Raw genomic sequence first — 21,743 nt, 5'->3', positions numbered from 1 at the left:
ATTTCCAAGAGGAATGCACAAGGGACGATTATTCTATGTTAGCTTCCAGATTGGAAGAAGAAGTCGCTTGCCTTGCAAGCTTTGCCTCCTTGGAGGTTTGGTATATAGACAGTGGAGCTTCCTGGCATATGACAAGAACTCGAGAATGTTTTTCAAATTATCAAGAAGAAAGAATGAATTTTCAAATAACCATGGGGAATAAGGCAAAGTGTACTCCAGTAGGAAGAGGTACTATAGTTTTTCAAACCGAAGCAGGAGAGCGACTTCAAGCAACCAATGTGCTGCATGTGCCAGTATTGGGGATGAACTTACTTTCCCTGTTTCAACTTCAAAACAAGGGCTATGGCATTTTCTTCATTAAGGAGAAAGTATATGTCAAACACCCAAGTTTGTAAAAGAAGGCTCAGAATGGAATCAAAAGTAACAGGTTGTACAGGTTACAGCTAGGATCACCAATGGCACTGATACGCAATAATGGAGACAAAGATTTGAATGAGTTGTGGCACAGGAGGATGGGACACACCATGGGGCTCTGAGAATTCTTAGGAAAACAGTGTCAGGAGTTCCAGAATTAAGTATTGAACGGGATGATGTATGCAGAGGGTGCGCTCTGGGCAAGTATGCCAAAGTTGTGTTTTCCAGAAGTAACAATAGGGCGAAGAGTGTGCTAGGATTGATACACTCAGACATCTGTGGACCAATGTCCACAAAATCTCTTAGTGGTGTCGAATACTTCGTCACCTTCATCGATGACCATTCCAGGAAGACTTGGATCTACTTTCTGAAAACCAAGGATGAGGTTTTCGGTCGATTCAAAGAGTTCAAGGCTCTAGTGGAGAATCTAACAGGAAAGAAGATAAAAGTGTTGCGCTCAGACAATGGTGGAGAGTATGTTGACAAGGACTTCACCGATTTTTGCACTAAGGAAGGCATCAAAAGAGAGTGGATAGCTCCCTACAATCCGAAGTAGAATAGAGTAGCAGAAAGGAAGAATAGGACTATTGTGGAAGGAGCTAGGGCAATGTTGTATGATCAGGATATGCCTAAATTCATGTGGGCAGAAGCATGCAACACGGTAGTTTATGTCCAAAACAGGACTCCTCACAGGGCATTGGGCAAAATCACTCCAGAGAAGGTCGTTACTAGGAAGACACCTGAAGTCAGTCATTTCAAGATATTTGGGAGTTTAGCGTATTGACGTATACCCAAAGAGAAGAGAAAGAAATTAGATCAAACTGCTGAGATAGGATATCTTGAGGGATATAGCGAGAATGCTAAGGCATACAGAATCTATCTTCCAGGGAGTAGGAAGGTAATAGTTCGGCGGGATGTAAAGTTCATGGAGGATAGAGCTTTCAGGAAATCCCAAGAAATGCCTTCCAAGGAGCAGTCGAAAGATAAGCCGTTGGTCAGACCACTTCAACCAGCGGAAACTAGTACCAGAAATTCTCCTGAAGACAAAGCTTCAAAACAAGAGGAATCTCAGGAAGAAGAAGAGCTGATAGATGTGCCTACTACCAGTGGAAGAACAAGTCAGGAACTCCGACAGATTCTACTGGATGCAGAAGACTTCATTGGTTCACCCAAGAATAGTAAAAGGGAGCGAAGATAGCCAGACAGATACCAGGCCTTAGTAGCTCAGGTTGGAGAACCTTCTAGTTTCAAGTGGTCGTTCAGCATAAAGTATGGGTGGATGCTATGGTGGAGGAATACAACTCTATAATGGTCAATGATGTCTGGGAAGTGGTACCTAGGCCGCAGGACAAATCAGTGGTAGGTTCGAGATGGATCTACAAGGTCAAATATGTTGCAGACAGCAGTGTGGAGAAATACAAAGCCAGATTCGTGGCTAAGGGGTATGCTCAGAAGGAAGGGATAGACTATGAAAAAACCTTCGCCCCAGTAGCCAGGTATACTTCTATTAGAACCCTAATATCTCTTGCAGCACAAATGGGGTGGGAGATCCACTAGATGGATGTCAAGACAACATTCTTGAACGGGGTAATAGAAGAGGAAGTATACATCGAACAACCATAAGGTTTTGAGACACATGAGAAGAAATCTCATGTATGCAGATTAAAGAAAGCCTTGTATGAGCTGAAACAGGCACCTAGAGCATGGTACGGTCGAATTGATAGCTACTTGCAGAAGATGGGGTTCGTCAAGAGTGACGCAGACCCTAATCTCTACTATCTAGTTGTAAAGAATGAGCCTCTAATCCTAGTGTTATATGTGGATGATCTCTTCCTGACAGGATCATCCAGGCTCATCAAAGACTGCAAGAAGAACCTAGCCACAGAATTCGACATGAAGGATTTGGGACAGATGCATTATTTCTTGGGGTTGGAAGTTTGGCAGCAAAAGGGTGAAATCTTCCTGGGACAAGGGAGATATGCTACAGAAATCTTGAAGAGATTCAGGATGCAGGACTGTAGACCTATGGCTACTCCAATGATCACCAACTAGAAGAAGATTGATGCATTAGAAGATAAAGACATTGATCCCACCTTGTACAAGCAGCTTATAGGGTCCTTGATGTATCTGGTCAATACCAGGCCAGACATTTGTTACGCTATCAACACCCTCAGTTAGTTCATGGTAGAACCTAAGAGGGCGCACTGGGCAATAGCCAAACATCTTCTCAGGTATATATAAGGAACAGTCGAGCATGGACTATTGTACACCAGAGGCAATGACATCAAGCTGAATGTGTTCACTGGCGTAGATTGGGTTGGAAGTTTAGTAGATCAGAAAAGTACAACTGGGTACTGTTTCAACATTGGATCAGGAATGACCTCCTGGTGCAGTAGGAAACAGAAATCTGTGGCTCTGAGCACAACTGAAGCAGAATATATGGCAGCTAGCACAAGTTCGTGAGAAGCCATATGGCTTAGGAAATTGCTTGTGAATCTATTCAGAAGAAGGATGGAAGCGACCAGAATCATGTGTGATAATCAGAGTTGCATCAAGCTCTTTAAGGATCCAGTATTTCATGATCAGTCGAAGCACATTGATATCAGGGGTCACTTTGTCGGAGACTGTGTCCAACAAGGGGCAGTGCAATTGAGTTACACTCCTACAGGAGAACAAGTGGCAGACATCCTCACCAAGGCTCTAGGAAGAACAAAGTTTGTTTATTTCAAGGAGAAGATTGGGATGGTAAAGAATCCATTTCAGTGGCAGAAATGGATAAGTGAAGGGAGTTGCAGTGCAGCAATTAGCAGTGGCAGTGCTATGGGAAACATGATATAACATGTTGAGAGGGAGTTGCAGTACAGATGTAGCAGTGGTAGTGGCAGTGTCATGGGCAACAGTACAGAAAGCAGCAGTGTAGTGGATGTGGGGCAGTAGGCCTAGCATCAGCACAGGTACCGATGTAGAGGATCAGTGTGATGATTCAGTGATGAAGCATTATTAGAGCACATTCCTCGCTAAGAGGGAGTGTTGATTTTTGGTATCATCGGATGTGCTCTAGCCTTGAAATTTGGAGGAGAGGCTAAGGCACATGAGATCACCAAGACCCAGAAATCGTTTTGAGAAATTCCACACAGATGAGGAGTTATTAAAATAATTAATATTTTTAAGAAATTCCACCCGGATGAGTAGCAAGGCAAGAAGCTCTTAGAGTAGAGAAGTTATGGTTGAGTGAGAGAAGGATAGATCTCTCAAGATGGAGCCTCAGCCAGTATCTCAGTTTGAGTCTCAGCTAGTTGGCAACTGGGTCGACTAGCAGAATGATGAGGAGAGCTCAGTGTGAGTAGAGGAAGCCACTCAGTCAGTGAATCCCAGTATATGAAGAGTTTGAGCCAAGTCGGCAGAAGAGTTGTTTAGGGGGAATCAAGAGAGAGTTGGATCTTCCAGTACCACGTTTAGGCAGAGTAAGCAGCCACTGAGATACATGGGGTACATGGCACTTCTGACTGAGGTGGTAGACTCGTAGAGCATGGTTGGAAAGAAAAGGTCTTCAGATTAGATTCCGTAGAAGAAAGCAGGGAATTCTTCTAATTCAGAGGGAGCAACTACAATAGTGGAGAATGTGATAGTGTTGGACACAGATCCAGGTGGTGTTGGACAGAGATCCAAGTGGACAAGGTCCCTTCGAAAGCACATTGCTCGCTAAGAGAGAGTGTTGAAAATGTGTAGCGAGAGAAGGTCTTCTTTGGCTCGTGCCTTAGCCAGAAAGACCGAGTTTGTCTTTCCTTTGACCATGGATGAGTTCATGGAGTTGGAGAATTCATGCATAGAGTTGGAGGACCAATTATGAGGATCCTTCCTTCAATTTGACTACAAATTGATTGGCAGTTATAAATTTAGATAAAACAAGTTGGGAGCTTCAGTTTCTAATTGAGGCAAGGACGAGTTAAACTCAATTAACAAGTCAATCACAACTGTTGTTCTAAATTTGTACTCGCCAATTTTAGCATGGATCAAGCCTATAAAGGAAGGACGAAGGCACAAATTTATTCATTCTTGTATGCATGAGGTTGTGTGTGTGAGAGATCTTGTTGAGAGTGTGTACTTTGGAGCAGCCAATATGTTGTGATAGAGAGACTTCTTGCTGCCAGATTTGTGTTTGGATTTAGGAGGTTTTTCCTAAATAATAGGGGGCAAGACTACGCTAGGAAATAGGAGATCTCCCGCGCAAGGGAAAAGGTCCAGGCAAGCCGTAAGCAAGAAGTTGCAAGGTATGTCCAACTAGTATAGCAGAAAACAAGTGTGTTCTCAAGGTCACTATTTACCTTGTAAGAAATCTGATTGCGCAACTCTATCAATAAAACTCTATAGCAAGAAGTGGCTTTCCCAAGAAAAGTTGTCTTTTGTGTGACTGTGTTCTTTATCTCTATGATTTATTCTACTGCTTATTGTTGAGAAATTCTCTATCTTGGTGAAAAGGAATTACATTCAAATTGTTTATCATAGTAGTTGTAGAATTTTTCATGTAAAATCAACAAAAAGTAGGCCAAGGAAAGGGGTAACTAATGCCTCCATGATTGCTCCCTCCATTATTTCAAAATGCTCGGGATGTGGACTTTCATTAGTTGGTCCCCTGACTATGGCACTTGGCCATGAAGTCATTCCCCTTCATTGCCACCTATTCTCACTAACACTTGTGGATTAAAGGGTTCATCTTGGAAATGCCATCCCCCATTAGGGGTTGGAAGCACCTAATGGGGCTAATTATCTAGCCACTCCTACAAAGGTAGGAAACACTTTTATGGGACTTGGTCTAGTTAGATATTTGAAGGTGATCCTAGTTTGAAGTATTATTATGCCCTTAACAGTTAAGTATGTTCTACTTAAATGCATCAATGATTATGGTCTTTAATGGATGGTTGTTTTCACTTGAGTTTGAATGGTTTTCCCAGATAGTTTTGAGCAACTAAGGCCTTAAAAGCACATTGTTCCACTCCTACACCACATGATGCCCAGGCCAACAACATTTCAAAAGAGCACAGTGACCTAACAAATGCAGTGTTTTCCCTTATTCAATAGAGCATTGAGCACTTGGATGATCTTGGTAGTTGATGGACACTCCAAAGTACCCTCAGATATCAAAATATTGAGCTACTTTTAATTTTTAGCATTTAGGATTCTAGATGATCGGTGGACCTAGCATGCCCCCAGGTTGGCCTTGACACTACTTGATGGGCATGCAACAATCCAAAGCCCAAACGAGGATGACTATCCCCCAGGATGATTAAGGGGGGCTTGATGCACCAGATGGAGCCCCAACACTAGAGAGAGAGTGCTAAGATGACAGTGGCAAACACCTCATTGTTATGTCTTAGATTGGTTCATGCCTTGTGAGGCATCTCACAAGGCTTGCTAGATTTTGAAGCAACAAGACCAACATAATATATCGGCACACCAAGTCACTACAAAACATCAATAACATCATGAAACATCTATCTCGTAACACCATCATCTACCCCCTTGGGAGGATAGAATCTGTATCCAAGATAAGCATATATACCAAACCAATGTTGTAGGAACTACAACTCCCTAATAGTCCAAAAAATGAAACCCACCCCATACGGGAATTGTTGTTAAAGCGCCCAGTGCTTTGCAAACCAAAAATTTGAAATGGTGGTTCCTTGAATTTGACACACTTCATGCCACTGTGGAACCATGACAGTTTCATACATGGTCCTGCATAAATGACCACAGTTCGACACACAATCCCACCACGGTTCCATAATGCTCCCCACATGGTTCCAGCAAAGCTTGCATGGTTCCGCAGACTTGATTTTTTTTTCTATCTTTAACTTTGAGTTTGGGTGGGACCTAGGGTGTTGTATTTAGAGCAATTGAAGGATGCTCTTATCCAAGATGATGATGATTATGTTGAGATGCCATCCCCATCCAAAGTTGTGGTCCCTGTTATTACAAAATCTAGCAGGCCTTGGAGAGGGAAACCCTACAAGACAAGAGCTAGACAAAGTGCTAACAATGGGGTAGAGGCCCAATGTCACCTCAACCAAAACCCCCTGCTCTTTACGGACTTTCACCAATGGGAGGAGTCCCGGTAGGAGGGAGATCACTTAAAATAGATATGCTAGGTGTAAGGCACAAATTGATCAAGCTAGAATCCATTCAAAAGAGAGACTCAATAATGGTTCAAGGCTTCAAAGAAGCAAAACACTCAAAGAAAAGCCCTAGAAAAGAAGGCTCGCGACCTTGAGGTTCGAGATTTTCCGATAGTGATAGGCATTCACAAGGTCAGGGCTCGAGGGAAAGGGATTCTTACAATGATATTCAACTAAGCCAAGGCTCATGAAACCCTCAAGAATGTCCTCAAGTTGAGGGGAAAAGAGACTAGGGTTTCCCTCTTGGAGCAACACCTAGGGTAAGAGATTTTATGGATGAAATTTTAGTGGATGCCCACCAAATTGATAGGTTAAGTAGCCTAGACCTATATCTTGATGTTTAGGCTCTCAAATCAACAAAAAACCTCCTCCGTAATTTTTCGCTTCAAGCCCTAGATTTTCACCCTAGCCTTAAAAGGACCGAATTTAAAGAGAGAAATTTATGGAGAAAATTTTGGGATGATCACCAAAGACTTGGACTAGTGCCTTGTCCTTTAGGCATATGGAGTCAAGGATGTGATAGATAAGCCAAATTTGTTGCTAAGGAGGTCAAAATTTGATGCCCTAGGTATCAAAATTCTAGTATTTACCTACTCAATGATAAATAGAGTTTGATGGAGAGCTATAAGAATTCCTCCACTAGGAACATTCATTACATGTTATACAATGAGTAACATATGCAATTCTCAGCTAGATAGCCATTAAAATTTATTTTCAACAAATTAGGGTGCAATCAAGCATAATCTAGAAGCAGCAATTCTATACATTAGACAAATTCAAAAAGATAATCTTCAACGATAGGCACTTAGAAGATAGCATGTAGTATATCCATCCATTCACCAAAGAAATAGCTCCAAAGATAATCGAAAATAGCTTCCAAACATCAAAATGCATTCCGAGAATCTCCAATAGCCAAGAAGGAATGGGTGTGGATTATTTTATGAGGTTTGAATTCTCCAAGTGATGACAAGGAGAGATTAAAATGATCTCTCTCCAATTTATACATGTCTAATGAACTCTATTTTAGCCTAAAAGCCCCTCCAAGTTGTAAAATGATGGGCAAAACTAAGTAAACTTATAAGCCAACCTCATAGCCAATGTAAAAACATAGCAATTAACCCACAAAAGGGTCAAAATGTTAACGTCATGCATGCATAGGCGCTTCTAGGGCATGCGTTGGGCTCCTCCAATGCCAAGTTGAGCGCAAAGGGCTCCATACATTCGTATCTAGGGGTTGGCCCCTAAATCTCCATGCAAATCATCCTGGGGACCCCTACTTTTTGTTCGGGGCACAAAGTGGGTCTCATGGGTCTCCTAGTGATAGAATAAGTTGGTTTTGCTCCAACATTGAGGGCTCAAAGAATGGTGCTAGCCCTCCCACGTCTCAAGGGGTGAGACAAACCTCATTTAGGCCTCAGATCAGCTACCAAAACCCTATATACTGCTAAGACAGCTAGGGGCAAGTTGGTCCAAGTGCATCATCTCTTGAATAATGTGGGGCAAAGCACAGACTGTTGGGGTGTTGTAGGTGCCCATGGAATGGAGTGATGCTCTGCAAGTGATAGGAGTCCCATGGCTCTCAACGCTTCACTTGTAGGGTGTCATAACTCATAACACTCCTCTAGTGGACCTGGGCCCTAATTAAGTTGCCCAGACCATGATGAAAACCACCGGCCAATAACACACAATGTCTAGTGTTGCATCTTCACCATTAGGTACAATTAATCATTAGTTGATCCAGGAGAATCTAGAAATGCAAGTGGCCTTGAAAATAGCTCAAAAATCAAAGTCATCAAATGGAAGCGAAACCAAGACCATATCGTAGTGCTCGTCGCCCTGATTCCAACAGTGTGAATGGAACTCAAATCCGAGTTCGTATGCTCAAGTTATAACTGGTCAAAGTTCGGGTCAAACTTGGCCAAGTGGCAGTCTTAACAAGGCAACAATTTGGCAATGACCCGGCACACGAAATCCGGCCACCAGACGAGCGAATTTGTTGCCTACCTAATTTGTCCAATGACCCTTAAAATCTGGTCAAAAAAATGACTATTTGGTTATTAAAAATCACAAAAATATAATTTTTAGGGTTGCAGGCCACCCCCGACAGACCCACCCAACCCCGGTGGAACCACGTTAGTAATAACTGTTGAAACCACATGTTATAACAAAGGTAACCGTGTAAAGCCAATGGTTATATAATAATGTGAGGTCAACGGGGTTTGAACTCGCCTGGCCCAATGGGGTTGACCCACCAACAGGGCGGCCTTGTCACACACACCAAAACCACAGCATATAAACTTAACCGCATTCCAAAAATAATGTAACCACCGCACCATAAAACATATACCATATGCCAAGTCGGTCGGACGGGGGTTGGAACCACCGACCTCCCCCACAATAATCATCGCACTTACCAATGAGCCAACAGCTCGTTGTTGTTTAGTCTACCACTCTTTTATAAAAGAACTCAACTCATTTGCCCGAAAGAGCGACAGTGGAGGAGCAGCAAAACAAGGAGCAGCCTGGGCGGTGGAACCCTGAGCAAGGGTATCTTGAGATGCCAAAAAGATTCCCTTAGAGGACCAGAGGTGCCAGTGCTAGAATTTGACAAATTTAGTCATTTTGATACCATTTCACGACACGAATCCAATGGTGACATCCATTTCTCCAGCTGAGCTCTCCATTTTCAGGCCATCATCCGAATTGGAGTTAAAAGATCTAGATCATTAGTGCATCTAAGTGAACCAAGCTTGTTAATCAAGGGCAAATCGACACTTCATATTGGGGCTTTGATCACGTAATGTGTTACCTCCCTAGGTAGGAGTGGCTAATAGACGACCCTATTAGGTGTTCCCAACCCCTAAGGGGAAATACATGTCCCTGGTACATCCTTCAGACAATAGGTGGCATATGAATAATGATGGAACAAATGGGGTTAGAGGCATCTCAAAGCCAAATTGCATGGGCAAAGGGGTAGCAATCAGTGAAACAGGAATCGGCAAAATCGCGATTCGAACTCTGCTCGGCCATGAAACGATCCGAACTGAATCTTTGCGAGTCAAATCGCGTTGACCGAGTTTGACTCGTGGTCAACGCGAGTTTGACTCGCGAGTATGGCGATTATTCCGATTCTGCGTTTTTTTTGCGAGTCCCGCCAGTTTTGCGTTTAGGTTTATCGGGTTTTGGGTTTCGGATTGTGGCGTAACGCGTTTATAACTTTATCGGTTAGCTGTTTCAATGTTTCATAGTCCCGAGTCCGCAGAGTCCTCAGTCGACACCGCCGCAGAGCCGGATTGCTGAGATATTCATATACCTGCGTGAGCCTTCAGCCTTGAGGTAACCTGCGTGAACGGTGACGTATTCGGTATTCCTTTTAACTTTATATATAATGATGTCTGAGATATAGATGTGAATCGTGATACTGTGATGCGATACAGCAGAGAAGAACAGAGATGCTAATGCGGCAATGCCATATATATAACTGTGATGTCATACTCGAGTGCCTAGTCGGCTAGTCCATCGACTCCATCCATACATATAACTGCGATGGCATACAACAATAATGCCTGCACTGTCACATGTATAAATTTTAAATATAGCACTGTCACATGTATATAACAGCCTTAACGCAGTGACATTGTGATTTTGACTCTATATGCACTTTACTGTTGTTCCTTGTTGGAGCTTTAAAAATTACTGGCTGTCAATCAGTATCAGCACTTTTCGCACTTGTTTATGTACTCAACCATGCACATTTCAGTGCTGATGTCTGCATTTAAGAGTTGCTTCCACCAACAGTTCTTCACGAGATGCTACTGATCATGACATTGTAACTTCCCAGCAGTTCAAAACATAATATCATAATTCATTCACTTAAAGATTTATCACTTTTACATAGCAACAACATTGTATGGCTCTTAGATTTTATTTCATTCACGACATTTCTATCTATTGGGTTCAATAATTATCTTGTCAAAAATTTTAGTTATCGTCATCAGTTGATAATACAAATAAACTTAAAGTCTTAACATATAGAGTCTAGAAGTATGACCGAGTGGTAGATTTGACTTAGCATAGTTTTGAAGTTGTTGATTAAAATTTAATATGGCTAAAACATCAATTTTCCCCATTTAATTTTTAATGTGCTTTAGGATGTAAAATTATAAGTGACCATGAACTGTGACGGGCGTGAGAATGCATTGAGAAAAGCTCTTTCAAAATTCAAACGTCATATATACAGAAACAATTATTTACCCCGAGAGTGATATCCAAGTAGTTTGAACTTCAAAGTTCAAACTTCATACACAGTTTTGATTTGCCTCAGTGTTTCACTTAGGATTCGAGAAAATCTTTTTGGAAATATTAATAAGCAAAGTTACAAACATAACATGACGATGCAAGGAAGTCATAAAGGATAAAAGTTTTTGAAAAAAGTGAAGAAAGTAGGAAAGCATGCAAGGATGACCTAAAGGCTAAAATACTCATAAGTGTTGAGAATTTGAGATTCACAAGTGTTTTCAAGACAATCAAACAGAACAAAAACCAACCCAAATTCTCCAAAGAAGAAAGAGTTAAACAACAGTAGGGCAGCCAAAAGAGGTGCAGCCCTACAGAGAAAAATAAACCCCAGCACAAGTACACTAGAGAGAGAAATAATCCAAGCACAACATAGATCAAAGTTATAGACTTGACATTGATTTGACACATATATTTGATACATGGCAGAGATCTAAGTGATCTTGCAGCGATCTTCATATGCATAGATGACAAATGATGGCACTTTCTTGGTGTGCTTTTGTGCCAATTTTTAGAGCTATGTTGTGCTCCATTGAATAAAACCAGGGTTCTACATGTTTTCTAGTTTTATTGAAAGGCAACATTTCTATATGTTTACAACTTTACTGACATCTGTCTTCATTTAATTTTTTAAATTTCTAGCATATTTTAAATTTTTGGATCATTTTTAAATTTGATTTTTTGTTGTCTTTCACAGGAGCCACAAATTAAATAGAAGCCACGATTCCAAATCTTAACAGAAGCCACAAATTAAACACAAGTTCAAAGCAACAACAATGCCGAGAGAGATGGACTTTGCTTGGGCGTATTGTGACAAGATTCCCGGAAAATCCAAGCTCCTTTGTAAATTTTGCAAAAATGAATGTAGTGGAGGCATTTATAGATTCAAGTTCCACCTTGCACAAATACCTGGCCATGATATAGGTCTTTGCGACAAGGTTGACGATAATGTCAAATACCAAGCAGCCTTGGCCCTTGAGATGTTAGATCAGCATAATGCCAAGAAAGCAAAGCAAAATACTGAAATAGGAACTCTTGGAGTTGATAGTTTTTCTACCACTAGCCCCATGTCACCTCACTCTGTTGAATCCTCAATGTCGTTCCCATGTTTTCCACACATGCCTCCAAGGCCAAGTCAAACTCAAAGCCATGCGAGTCCTTCGACTCATTCCTTCAACACTGGAGGTGGAAACATAAACACCTTTTTTGCTCCCCGCACAAAACCCGATTCCCAACCTACCTTAGATGCCACTGGTTGGAAAAAAAATATCCATATTCAAGCAAGGAAGGCCATTGCTAACTTTTGGTACTATTCTGACATAACTTTCCACTGTGCCAGAAGTCCTTATTGGCAAGCTATGATTGATGCAATTGCTATTGCAGGTCCAGGGTTCAAAGCCCTTACATCAGAGAGCCTTAAGACAAATATGTTGTTAGAGAGTGTTGAAGATGTCATGCTTGTGCTAGCTGAGTTTCGTTCATCATGGGTAGAAACAGGGTGCACCATCATGAGTGATGGATGGACAAATCAGAGGAATAGAACTTCAATAAATTTCCTTGTATCTTGTCCCGCAGGCACAATGTTTCTCAAATCAATGGATGCTTCAGACAAGGTTAAGACTGCCCAACTTATCTGTGAAATGATGGAGGAAGTCGTTCAAGAAGTGGGAGAAGAACATGTTGTACAAATTGTCACCGATAATGCAGCTAATTATATGGCTGCTGGTAGACTTTTTGAGATTAGGCACCCCACTATTTTTTGGACCTCTTGTGCTGCCCATTGCATAGATTTAATGCTTGAGGACATTGGTAAGCTTCATTGGATACATGTGGTTGTGGAGAAGGCAAAATCCATAACCAAATATCTATACAACCACACTATTGTCCTAAACACTATGAGAATATACACTGAAGGTAAAGAAATTGTTCGACCTGTAGTGACTAGATTTGCAACAAATTTCATATCTTTGCAATCTGTGGTTGAGCAAAAGATAAATCTGAAGAGGATGTTCTTGGGACCTGAGTACATGGGATCTAAACATTCCAAGACCCTTGAAGGCATCGAAATTGCTGCACTTGTGTTTAATGATGGTTTCTGGAAAGATACCGAAGAGATTATTGCTGTGACGAAGTCCCTTGTTAGAGTTCTCAAGTACTTCAAGTCTTTTAACTTTTTCATTTTTTAAATTTCATTTCAAGCTTCTTTTTATCTACAATGTTTCATATTTCTTTAAATTTGAATGCTTGAACTTTCAGGATGGTTGATGGTGACAAACCCGCTATGGGTTACATTTATGAGGCGATGGATCTCGCAAAGGAGGCCATCAAAAGAAGATATGGGGATGATGAGACAAAGTATATGCCTCTTTGGGACATTATAGATGCACGTTGGGATAGGCAATTGCATTCCCCCTTACATGCTGCTGGGTACTTCTTAAACCCACAATATTTTTATGATAAGAGCAAATTTAATGAGGATGGGGAGGTTGGCAGAGGACTTATGACATGCGTGGAAAGGTGCTTACCTGATCCAGAACAACAAAGTCGTGTCTTTTCCCAACTACAAGATTATAGGGCACCATCTAAATTGTTTGCCTATACCAGTGCTATAAGACAAAGGTCTAAGATGTTGCCAGGTACCCAACTTGAAGGCTTCATCAATTCATTAAATTTGGATAACTTTATTTTGTATGTTAAATGTTTTATTATATTTTCTTTTCTTTTTAAGTTTTTACTATTTACTAATTTAGTACTTCTACTCACAAACCCTTACCACTTGCTAGGTCTTTGGTGGCAAAACTTTGGTAGTGATACGCCAGATTTGAAGAGATTTGCCATTCGAATCTTAAACCAAGCGTGCAGTGCTTCAGGTTGTGAACGCAACTGGAGCATGTTTGAGAAAATTGATTCTAAGAAGCGCAACCGATTGACACAAAAACGCTTGAATGACCTTGTATTTGTCCATTACAATCTACGACTTCGCAACAAACAAATACAAGGTGAGATTCGAGAGCTTGAATTTGAAGGTTTCATAATCTAGTTCGTACTTTAAAGTTCAAACTTCAAACTTCAAAGTGAAACTTTAATTCACATTTCAATGTCTCATGATAATGACAGGTATGGATCATTCACCAATCGACCTTGAAGAGATAGATTTGCAAGCTACAAATGCGGCAAACTGGGTTCAATTAGATGAGCCTCCTCTTTTAAGCCTTCATGACTTGGAGAACTTTGAGAGTCAAGCAAGCGAAGGAGTGGAAGGAATCGCTTCTAGTTCTCACTCTTAAGAGTCTTAGACTCTTAGTTGCTGATTTTTTTTTGATTAGTATGCAGTTTTTTGTAAACTTTTAGAAGCATATGCTTCTAAGGACTCAAGACTCAGTGCTTTGGATCATGTTTGGACTCATAACATATATGAGATACTTATTTATTCATGATATTTTGGACATCTATTGATATTATGCATTGTTTGGACATGCCTTTACCCAATATTAATGAAAAATGGTTTTTTTAATTCAATATATGTGTATATTTTTATTTAATGAATTCAACGATTTTTTGCCAATTTTTTGCCGATTTTTTCCCGATCCGATTAAAACTCTTCGCTCTTTTGCCTCGTTTTATTGTCGATTCCGAGTCTGGTAACATTGGTAGCAATAATGAGGAAGTTCACATATTGGGTGTACAGATCTGAAGAGGGAGCAATCGTGGAAACATGAGTTACCCCAACCTTTATTTTTCCAACCCTCTTTATTTTCCTTTTACCTTTTCATGATTTTTTCTTTGTATTACTGCTCGAAGCTCTAAGGAATGAAAGCATGTTGTGAATGATGTATAGCAAATATTACCCCCTTGAAGGTGGGGCATTTCATCCCCCACTAGGGGTTGGGACGTGCATGGGTTACTTTGATGATGTGATGGGCAACTATAGGCCCTAGGAATCAAGGTGATGGCCATAATGATAAGGGGTACAGTTCATGCTAGGCTTTTGCCAATGTGCTAATATTAACGTCTCGACCATCTTTTGCATTTTATGATTTTTTTTTCTTTTTTTTTTCTTGCTTGTGGCCATGATATGCTTTTAACTTTCTTTTAGTTGCATCAATCTTCAGGGCAACGTTTCCAAGCCCGACCTAGATATGTGGACAAGGAGAGGGGGTGTGCTATACCTTGTGGACCCAATGGTCATGTGGACTTGGAGAAGGGTAATTGTGAATAGGGCTCGTAATGTGCAGAGGGAAGTGATAAATATGAAACGGGAAAACGAGACCATGCTACCAAAATCGGGGTTTCCCAAGTAGTGCACTTCCTAAAGCCATAGGCCAATAGGGGAGATCCCATGGGACTAGCATTCAAGATTAACCCCCCATTTAAAGTGAGAGAATAAAACCAGAATCAAAGCCCTTCCTTCTTCCAAGTCACCCAATAATCCATGCCAAAATGCCCAAATGAAAAACAAGCATAAGCACTCAACTGCACAATGAATAACATACCTTTTGGGTCGGATTGCCCACCTTCTAACATGTGCTCTTGACAAATGGGTGACAAAACATAGTGGCACATCACATCAGCTAGAGAGTGGTTGTCAGGGGTTGCTAGTTGTCGGCTGGAAGAAGATGATTTGGAGAAATGCTCTCCTAGGGGTACCCACCACTTTTGGTGGGTAATAGTCCTCATGTCCAAGACTTCAACAACAATAGTAGGAGCTTCATCTATAGTTCCATGACCACCATCTACTACACTACTACCATGTGGGGGCCTAGGTAATAGTCATGGTGGTGTAAGGAGGAGAGAATAGTAGATAGGTTCAGTACTTTATATGCCATAGTCTATAGATGATAGATTAGACTTTAATGTTTTGAATTTGTAGTTTTCAATCTCCCTACTTCATTGTGTAGATGGCCTATTTTGTAAACATTACTATTTGGTCATGTTGGCAGATGCTAGATAAGCTATTTCAATATTTTAATGGTCTATTTTCTATTGTATGATTAAAATTTTTATACTTTCTACTTTATGTGATATGCTTAAAAATTTGATGTTTATTTGTGATTGTTGGACTCTAAATAGTTGATGTTGGAATAATTGATCATTAATGTACTATGAAGTATGAATGTCATTTCTATCTAGATATTTTCTTTGAATATAAATGCAATATATGTAGGACCATTTTTGAGAGGCAAAGTATTGGATCTCAGAAGCATCATTTTCCAAAATCTTGGAAGAGAAGTGCACCTCTTTGCTTCCAATATTTTTGGAAAATGATGCTTCTGATATATATATAATTTTTCAAAAATGATGCTTCCAACACTTTGCTTCTCCAAAATGGCCCTGCTGTAGGCAACATTGTACCAAACCACACCATAATGAGATCATATGCTCCACAACCATCCATAAGTGCAACCAAAGGGTGATCAACAAGGTAAGCGCATGTGAGAAGACCACGAGGCAGCAAGAGCAATCATCCAATCAAGGAGAAGTGAGACTCCGCCAAGCTAAAGATATCCAAGGAACCAGCAACAAACCTCCAATGTGATGAAAATAACAAAGTGGAACCTCATACAATATGAAGGGTAACATAACCCAGGGGGTTAGCTCAACTAGTTGTGGTCAATGTTGCTTGGCATTTAGCTAGTTCCATGCTAGTAGGTGCCCAATTCAAATCCCCTTGTGTGAGCCAAACTAATTTACACTTACGGTTATAATTGGGAAGCAATCCATGAATATGAAGAAGCATCCCTTAGGTTTCCTTGTGAAGCTTTTCTTGGAAAACAAGCAATGTAAGAATGTAAGACCTCCAGAAAAATAAATTGCAAGAAATATTAAACTGAAAGGAATAACAAAAGAGAAAGTTGGGGGATGATAAGTTTGCAAAAGCTCAGAGGACGTAACATGCAAGAGCAGAAGACAGTGATCATTGATTGTAGGAGAATATGACCATTTTGGGGGTCTAAAACAGTGACAGAAAATACTCATTCTGTTTATTTTGAAACATAATGATGCCAAAAAAAGTTTTCTAAACATGACCCAAAAAGAAATTGCCAAATCTCATCTAAGAACAAGCCTGGACTCATAATTAGTTGGATTTAAAGGCCTTATCATGCGTCGTAAACAGTCCACAAAATCGTGAAAGAATTCCGATTACAGAAAATGCACAAGAAGCTGCATGAATCAATGAGTGAAGCAAAAGGAAAACGATATTCTATAACGAAACAATTAAAATTCCCATCTATAAAAGTACCTACGATGCCATTTTTTTTATCAGAAACACAACGCAGAATATTCCACCAACCTTTCCGTCTTCAGTTATTTCAGAGTCAACTGACCACTTGGGATGTTCTGAATCTTTCCAGCAGAGAATATCTTCAGATTGATTGGTGCCCAAGAAATGGTAAAATAGTTGATGATCAAGATTGATATTCGTTTCTGTTCCTGCGTCTATCCCATCTCCTTCCCTATCGGGACAAAACAAGTGAAGGTTCGGAAATGAAATAATCAACCGTAATAAAGTACATAGGTAGGTAGAAGAAAGTAAAGCAACTATAGTAAGGTACATAAGCAACAGTATCATCTGAAAGGAAGTACGAACTTGGGAGCTGGATAACGGCTGTAAAAAAAACCTTTGTTGTCATGAGTCCAAGTAATTGAAGAAAATTTCACCTGGTGATAATCGCAAAACCTAACATGAGGAAACCACTCTAAAACAACCATATATATCCCAAAAAAAAATGTTCAAGATCGTTATGACCGCATGATATACAGGAGCTAGCACAATGAAACACTATGTGAAAAAATAACCCGATTATCTTTTTCTCTCTCCTAAAAGATAATTGACAAATTTCAGTCATTTGTTAATTTCGATATTGAATTTGGGAAATTTGTACCACCAATAATAGCAACTTGGCTTTAAAAAAGATTTTTGTGGCTTACAAATTAAGATTACATGAGATTCATATTGTGACTTATCAGATGTTCACTGTCTGGTAAAACTTTCAACGGCACCACCTTGCAATGTGCTATTCAGGAGTCTTTGCTGGTTAAGTCCTTAAAAATGTCTACTCATAAAATGATTCATGCGATGTTTAATAGAGGGGAAGAAAACTTACCCATGAAAGAGTATCAGGTTCTGTACTCTTATCTGCCACCCTGATAACCTTGATGTTCACCCAGTCACTGCCACTGGTACTTAAGCCAACAGCCAGAAATTCTGCATTTTCACTGACTTCAGAAATACTTAATGCTACTGTTCCATCTTCACTCAGCTTGTTAGGGTCAAATAAGACCTGTGCTTCTGCTTCCAACTTATCCTGAATATAACAGATTAAGAAAACGGAAAGCCAATCAGATTTAACATCTCACTAACACGCAAACAAAAATCTAGCATGCCAAATTATTATTAATAACCAACTAGTAATGTGCTCAAGCAACAAATCAACTTTTCACAAACGATCTATTCACATTAAGGAAGAAGTTGACTGTATTCCTTCAAACTATGCCCTTACAAAATATCCTTGTCAATGTCTTCTCAGACCATGAAAAATACCTGAATATAAAGAACACTCTGAGCTTGAAGCCCCGTGTTGAAAAAATAAAAGTACTTATCACCACGTTTGAATGGACAGTCATATCTAGGATGGTCATATAGGGCTGTGATGCGCTCACTCAGTTTCTCTCTTGTCTCACAAGTCTTTAGTAAGGATTCAGTTAAGACCACTTGCTTCTCAACAAAATCCTTGACTTCCTTTGAATCAGGGTCTTCCAGCCTGGTAGAAAAAAATATAAAATATTAACATATTTTTCAGAACTTAATAAGAAGATATTCAAACATAGCACTTTCTTAATTGAATCAGTAAAAATTTCTAAAATTTCAATTGGAAAAATCTGCATTTGTTTGCCAACAGGGCATCGGTTCAGACTCTGTCGAGCTGTGGTCTAGTGGTAAGTTGAAGCACTTGAAATAGTAATAAGCTACGGTGAAAGTCCAGTAGCCATGCTCCCTGTGATAATGTGGTTGATCAAGTTCTCCAGACTTGTGAGACCATATTAATGTTACAAACACCGGTTCCATGCGAATGCAGAAGTGCTGTTAATGGTGGTCCCCGTATTAATGCAGTCTTGCAAATGAGATCAGTGCAAGTCCTGGGTGAGTTTGACAGAATAGATACCACTAAGTAAGAGCTTCTTAGCTGAAGTTCTTCTGATTGTAAAACGGGTGAAAATGAAATAAGTTCTGTATCTTCTCCAGTCAAAAGGGGTTTACTGTAAAACAAGAAGAAGAAGAAAAAAAAATGGGCATTGGTTCACAGGACCGTTCTTCATGGTGATCCCACGTTAATGCAGTCTCTGCAGATCGGGCGAACTGCAAGAACTGGCTGACTTTGATGGAATAAATACTTCAGTTCTGATTTTTTAGTCGAAGGTGTTCTGCTTGTAAAGAGCTGGTATTGCAAGGAGTTCTGTAACATCTCCACTCAATAAGGGTTTACCCACCGAAAAGAATAAAATATTGCGTTGGGGGGAAAAGCCATTCACCGGCTTCCAATCTCACTGTGATCTGCACCACCCATTTTTGGCATGAGTTTGAAGGAAAAGGCTGGTGTAAATATTGGGAGATTGTAGAAGATTCGAATGCGAAAGAAGACGCTGTTAAATTTTCTTGAAGCAATTTCTCTGAAAAACATTTAAGAAAAAAAAAATTCTTAAATTTCATCAACAGAACATATGTGTTATGAAGATGGCTACAGGAGCAGGCTAATGGCAGGTGACTTAGATTTAGTGTGCAGTCCACAGCGGCTCGTGTTATTTAAAAACAGTTACAAGCAGCTATGGATTTTCGATTTTTTTTGTGCAGAAGAAGCTTACCATCGATAAGGATCATGTACAAGCACCCCATGATAATTGTCCACCACAGACTCATCCCTCCTCACTTCTGGATACTCTAATCGTTCCTCACCTGGTAAAGAACCCATATTAAGATCAGCAGCCACAACACGATCAAACAGTAAATAAATGTGGGCAAACTGTTCTTTCTACTCAGACGAGTGCCCTTCGAAACGAACCTGCGTTGGTACAGAGATATGTGATCAGTAATTAGGAACATGTTAATAAAACCCAATTAAATTATCGAAATAATAAGCAAAATCTGAACAGAAATGAGGCATAAAGTACTACAGGCAATGCCCAAACAAGAGAGCGCCCGCGTAATGGCTCTGAGCATCATATAAAGAATGGAAAATGGTTTCCTCGTAGATGCCAATGCCTTTTCAATGTAGAAAAAGCAGGCTGAACCAAAAAGCTGACCAAAGAGATTATGAGAATAGTGAAGCTTAAAAGGACTGCGTTGGCATATATAGATTCATTGAATAGAGGCAACCCTGCTCAGAGATTTGCGATGGCCGATTCACTGGATAGTGCTTGGTCAAAATTGTTCGAATAACAAGTTTACTGGATCATTTATTTGGAGAATTTATTTTTATTATTAATTTTACAGGATTTATTTTTATTATTAAATTTTTATAAAATAATTAAATTTTACACGAAGGTGTTTTTATGATGGGTTTGTTTTATGATGGGTTGGGCAGGAGAGATTTGATCAATAAAATCCGTGTATTTTAGTTTTTTTGTACACATAGAAATTGACACGTGACATATAATATAGGAGATCATAGATTTTTTAAGCTAGTTTCCTAAGGTTCAAACGAGGTTGGTATAAAGACATGAAGATCGACACGAATGTTGTTGCAAAACATTAATAGTATTAAAAATATTGTTATTTCTAAATTCAAAGAAAAAATGTGGTGTGAGATTGTACACATAGAAATTGACACGTGACATATAATATAGGAGATCATAGATTTTTTAAGCTAGTTTCCTAAGGTTCAAACGAGGTTGGTATAAAGACATGAAGATCGACACGAATGTTGTTGCAAAACATTAATAGTATTAAAAATATTGTTATTTCTAAATTCAAAGAAAAAATATGGTGTGAGAAAGATTTAGCAGCTAAAAGAAAATTAAGATATTATAAGAAGGTCATCAACCCCACCCTAAAAGATCAAAAGTATCTCTCTGTTTTAACTAGTTCAAAGAATAAAATTAATATAGCCAAGATTAGAACTAACTCAGATATTATAAGAAGGTCATCAACCCCACCCTAAAAGATCAAAAGTATCTCTCTGTTTTAACTAGCTCAAAAAATAAAATTAATATAGCCAAGATTAGAACTAACTCTCATGAGCTCCATAGTGAAACAGGTTGTTGGGGAGTTCCTAAAACACCATGGATGGAAAGGTTCTGCCATCTCTGTGAGAATACGAACATCGAGGATAAACATCACTTCCTCTTAGAGTGCCCGCCTACAACCACATTAGATCTCAATTTCAAAATCTTTGTTGCAACACTTACCTTCCTAGCCTTTTATGTTGTCAAAATTACATTGAGCTAGAGGCTTCTCTCCAAACTTTTTGAGCATAAGAGTAAAATTTTAAATCAAACTAAATAATTCTTTCTTTAGGTCGGATAGACCAAAGTTTGGTCTCAGTAGACATTAACGATCATCATCATAATCATTATGGATTATTATGAAATTAAGTGTATTGTTTTTTATAGTTTTCTAAATTCTATAGCTAATTAAACCCTAGAGCTAGTTTTCTAAATCCCATATATATAAATATAGATATTTTGATTTTTCATTGGTCTTTAAGTTAATTTATTTGATTTTTAATTAGTTTTTAAATTAATTTATCATAAAATTAAGTTTTATTGGGTTTTGAAAAATAAATCTATAAAATATTAGAATAATAATTTATATTTTTTTATATTTAAATGTTTTAAAATCAATTTATGATAATAATAAAAAAA

The 21,743-nt window shown here is 39.4% G+C and overlaps 1 protein-coding gene across 3 annotated transcripts in view; it reads right to left on the bottom strand.

Annotated features, from left to right (window-relative positions):
* Window positions 1-20,310, bottom strand: part of LOC149186724 (uncharacterized) — a 47,147-nt gene extending 26,837 nt beyond the window's left edge. For 2 of the 3 annotated variants that reach the window (XM_089411102.1, XM_089411104.1), the window contains exons 1-6: window positions 19,746-19,878; window positions 18,800-19,437; window positions 18,427-18,646; window positions 17,990-18,190; window positions 17,473-17,543; window positions 17,176-17,338 (exon numbers count right to left, since the gene is read on the bottom strand). In XM_089411102.1, the coding sequence (XP_089267228.1) occupies window positions 17,176-17,338; window positions 17,473-17,543; window positions 17,990-18,190; window positions 18,427-18,646; window positions 18,800-18,951 (807 nt within the window). In that variant the 5' untranslated portion in view covers window positions 18,952-19,437; window positions 19,746-19,878. Of the gene's footprint in view, window positions 1-17,175; window positions 17,339-17,472; window positions 17,544-17,989; window positions 18,191-18,426; window positions 18,647-18,799; window positions 19,438-19,745; window positions 19,943-20,054 lie in introns of those variants that run through there. The other variant, XM_089411103.1, reaches the window with a different exon arrangement.
* Window positions 20,311-21,743: the final 1,433 nt, after the last annotated feature.

Source organism: Pinus tabuliformis, chromosome 3_1 (assembly GCF_031772625.1).
Source record: "Pinus tabuliformis cultivar Carrire ecotype Pingquan chromosome 3_1, CPIR1, whole genome shotgun sequence".
NCBI classification, from domain to species: Eukaryota; Viridiplantae; Streptophyta; class Pinopsida; order Pinales; family Pinaceae; genus Pinus; species Pinus tabuliformis.
This window is presented reverse-complemented; position numbering and strand designations above follow the sequence as displayed.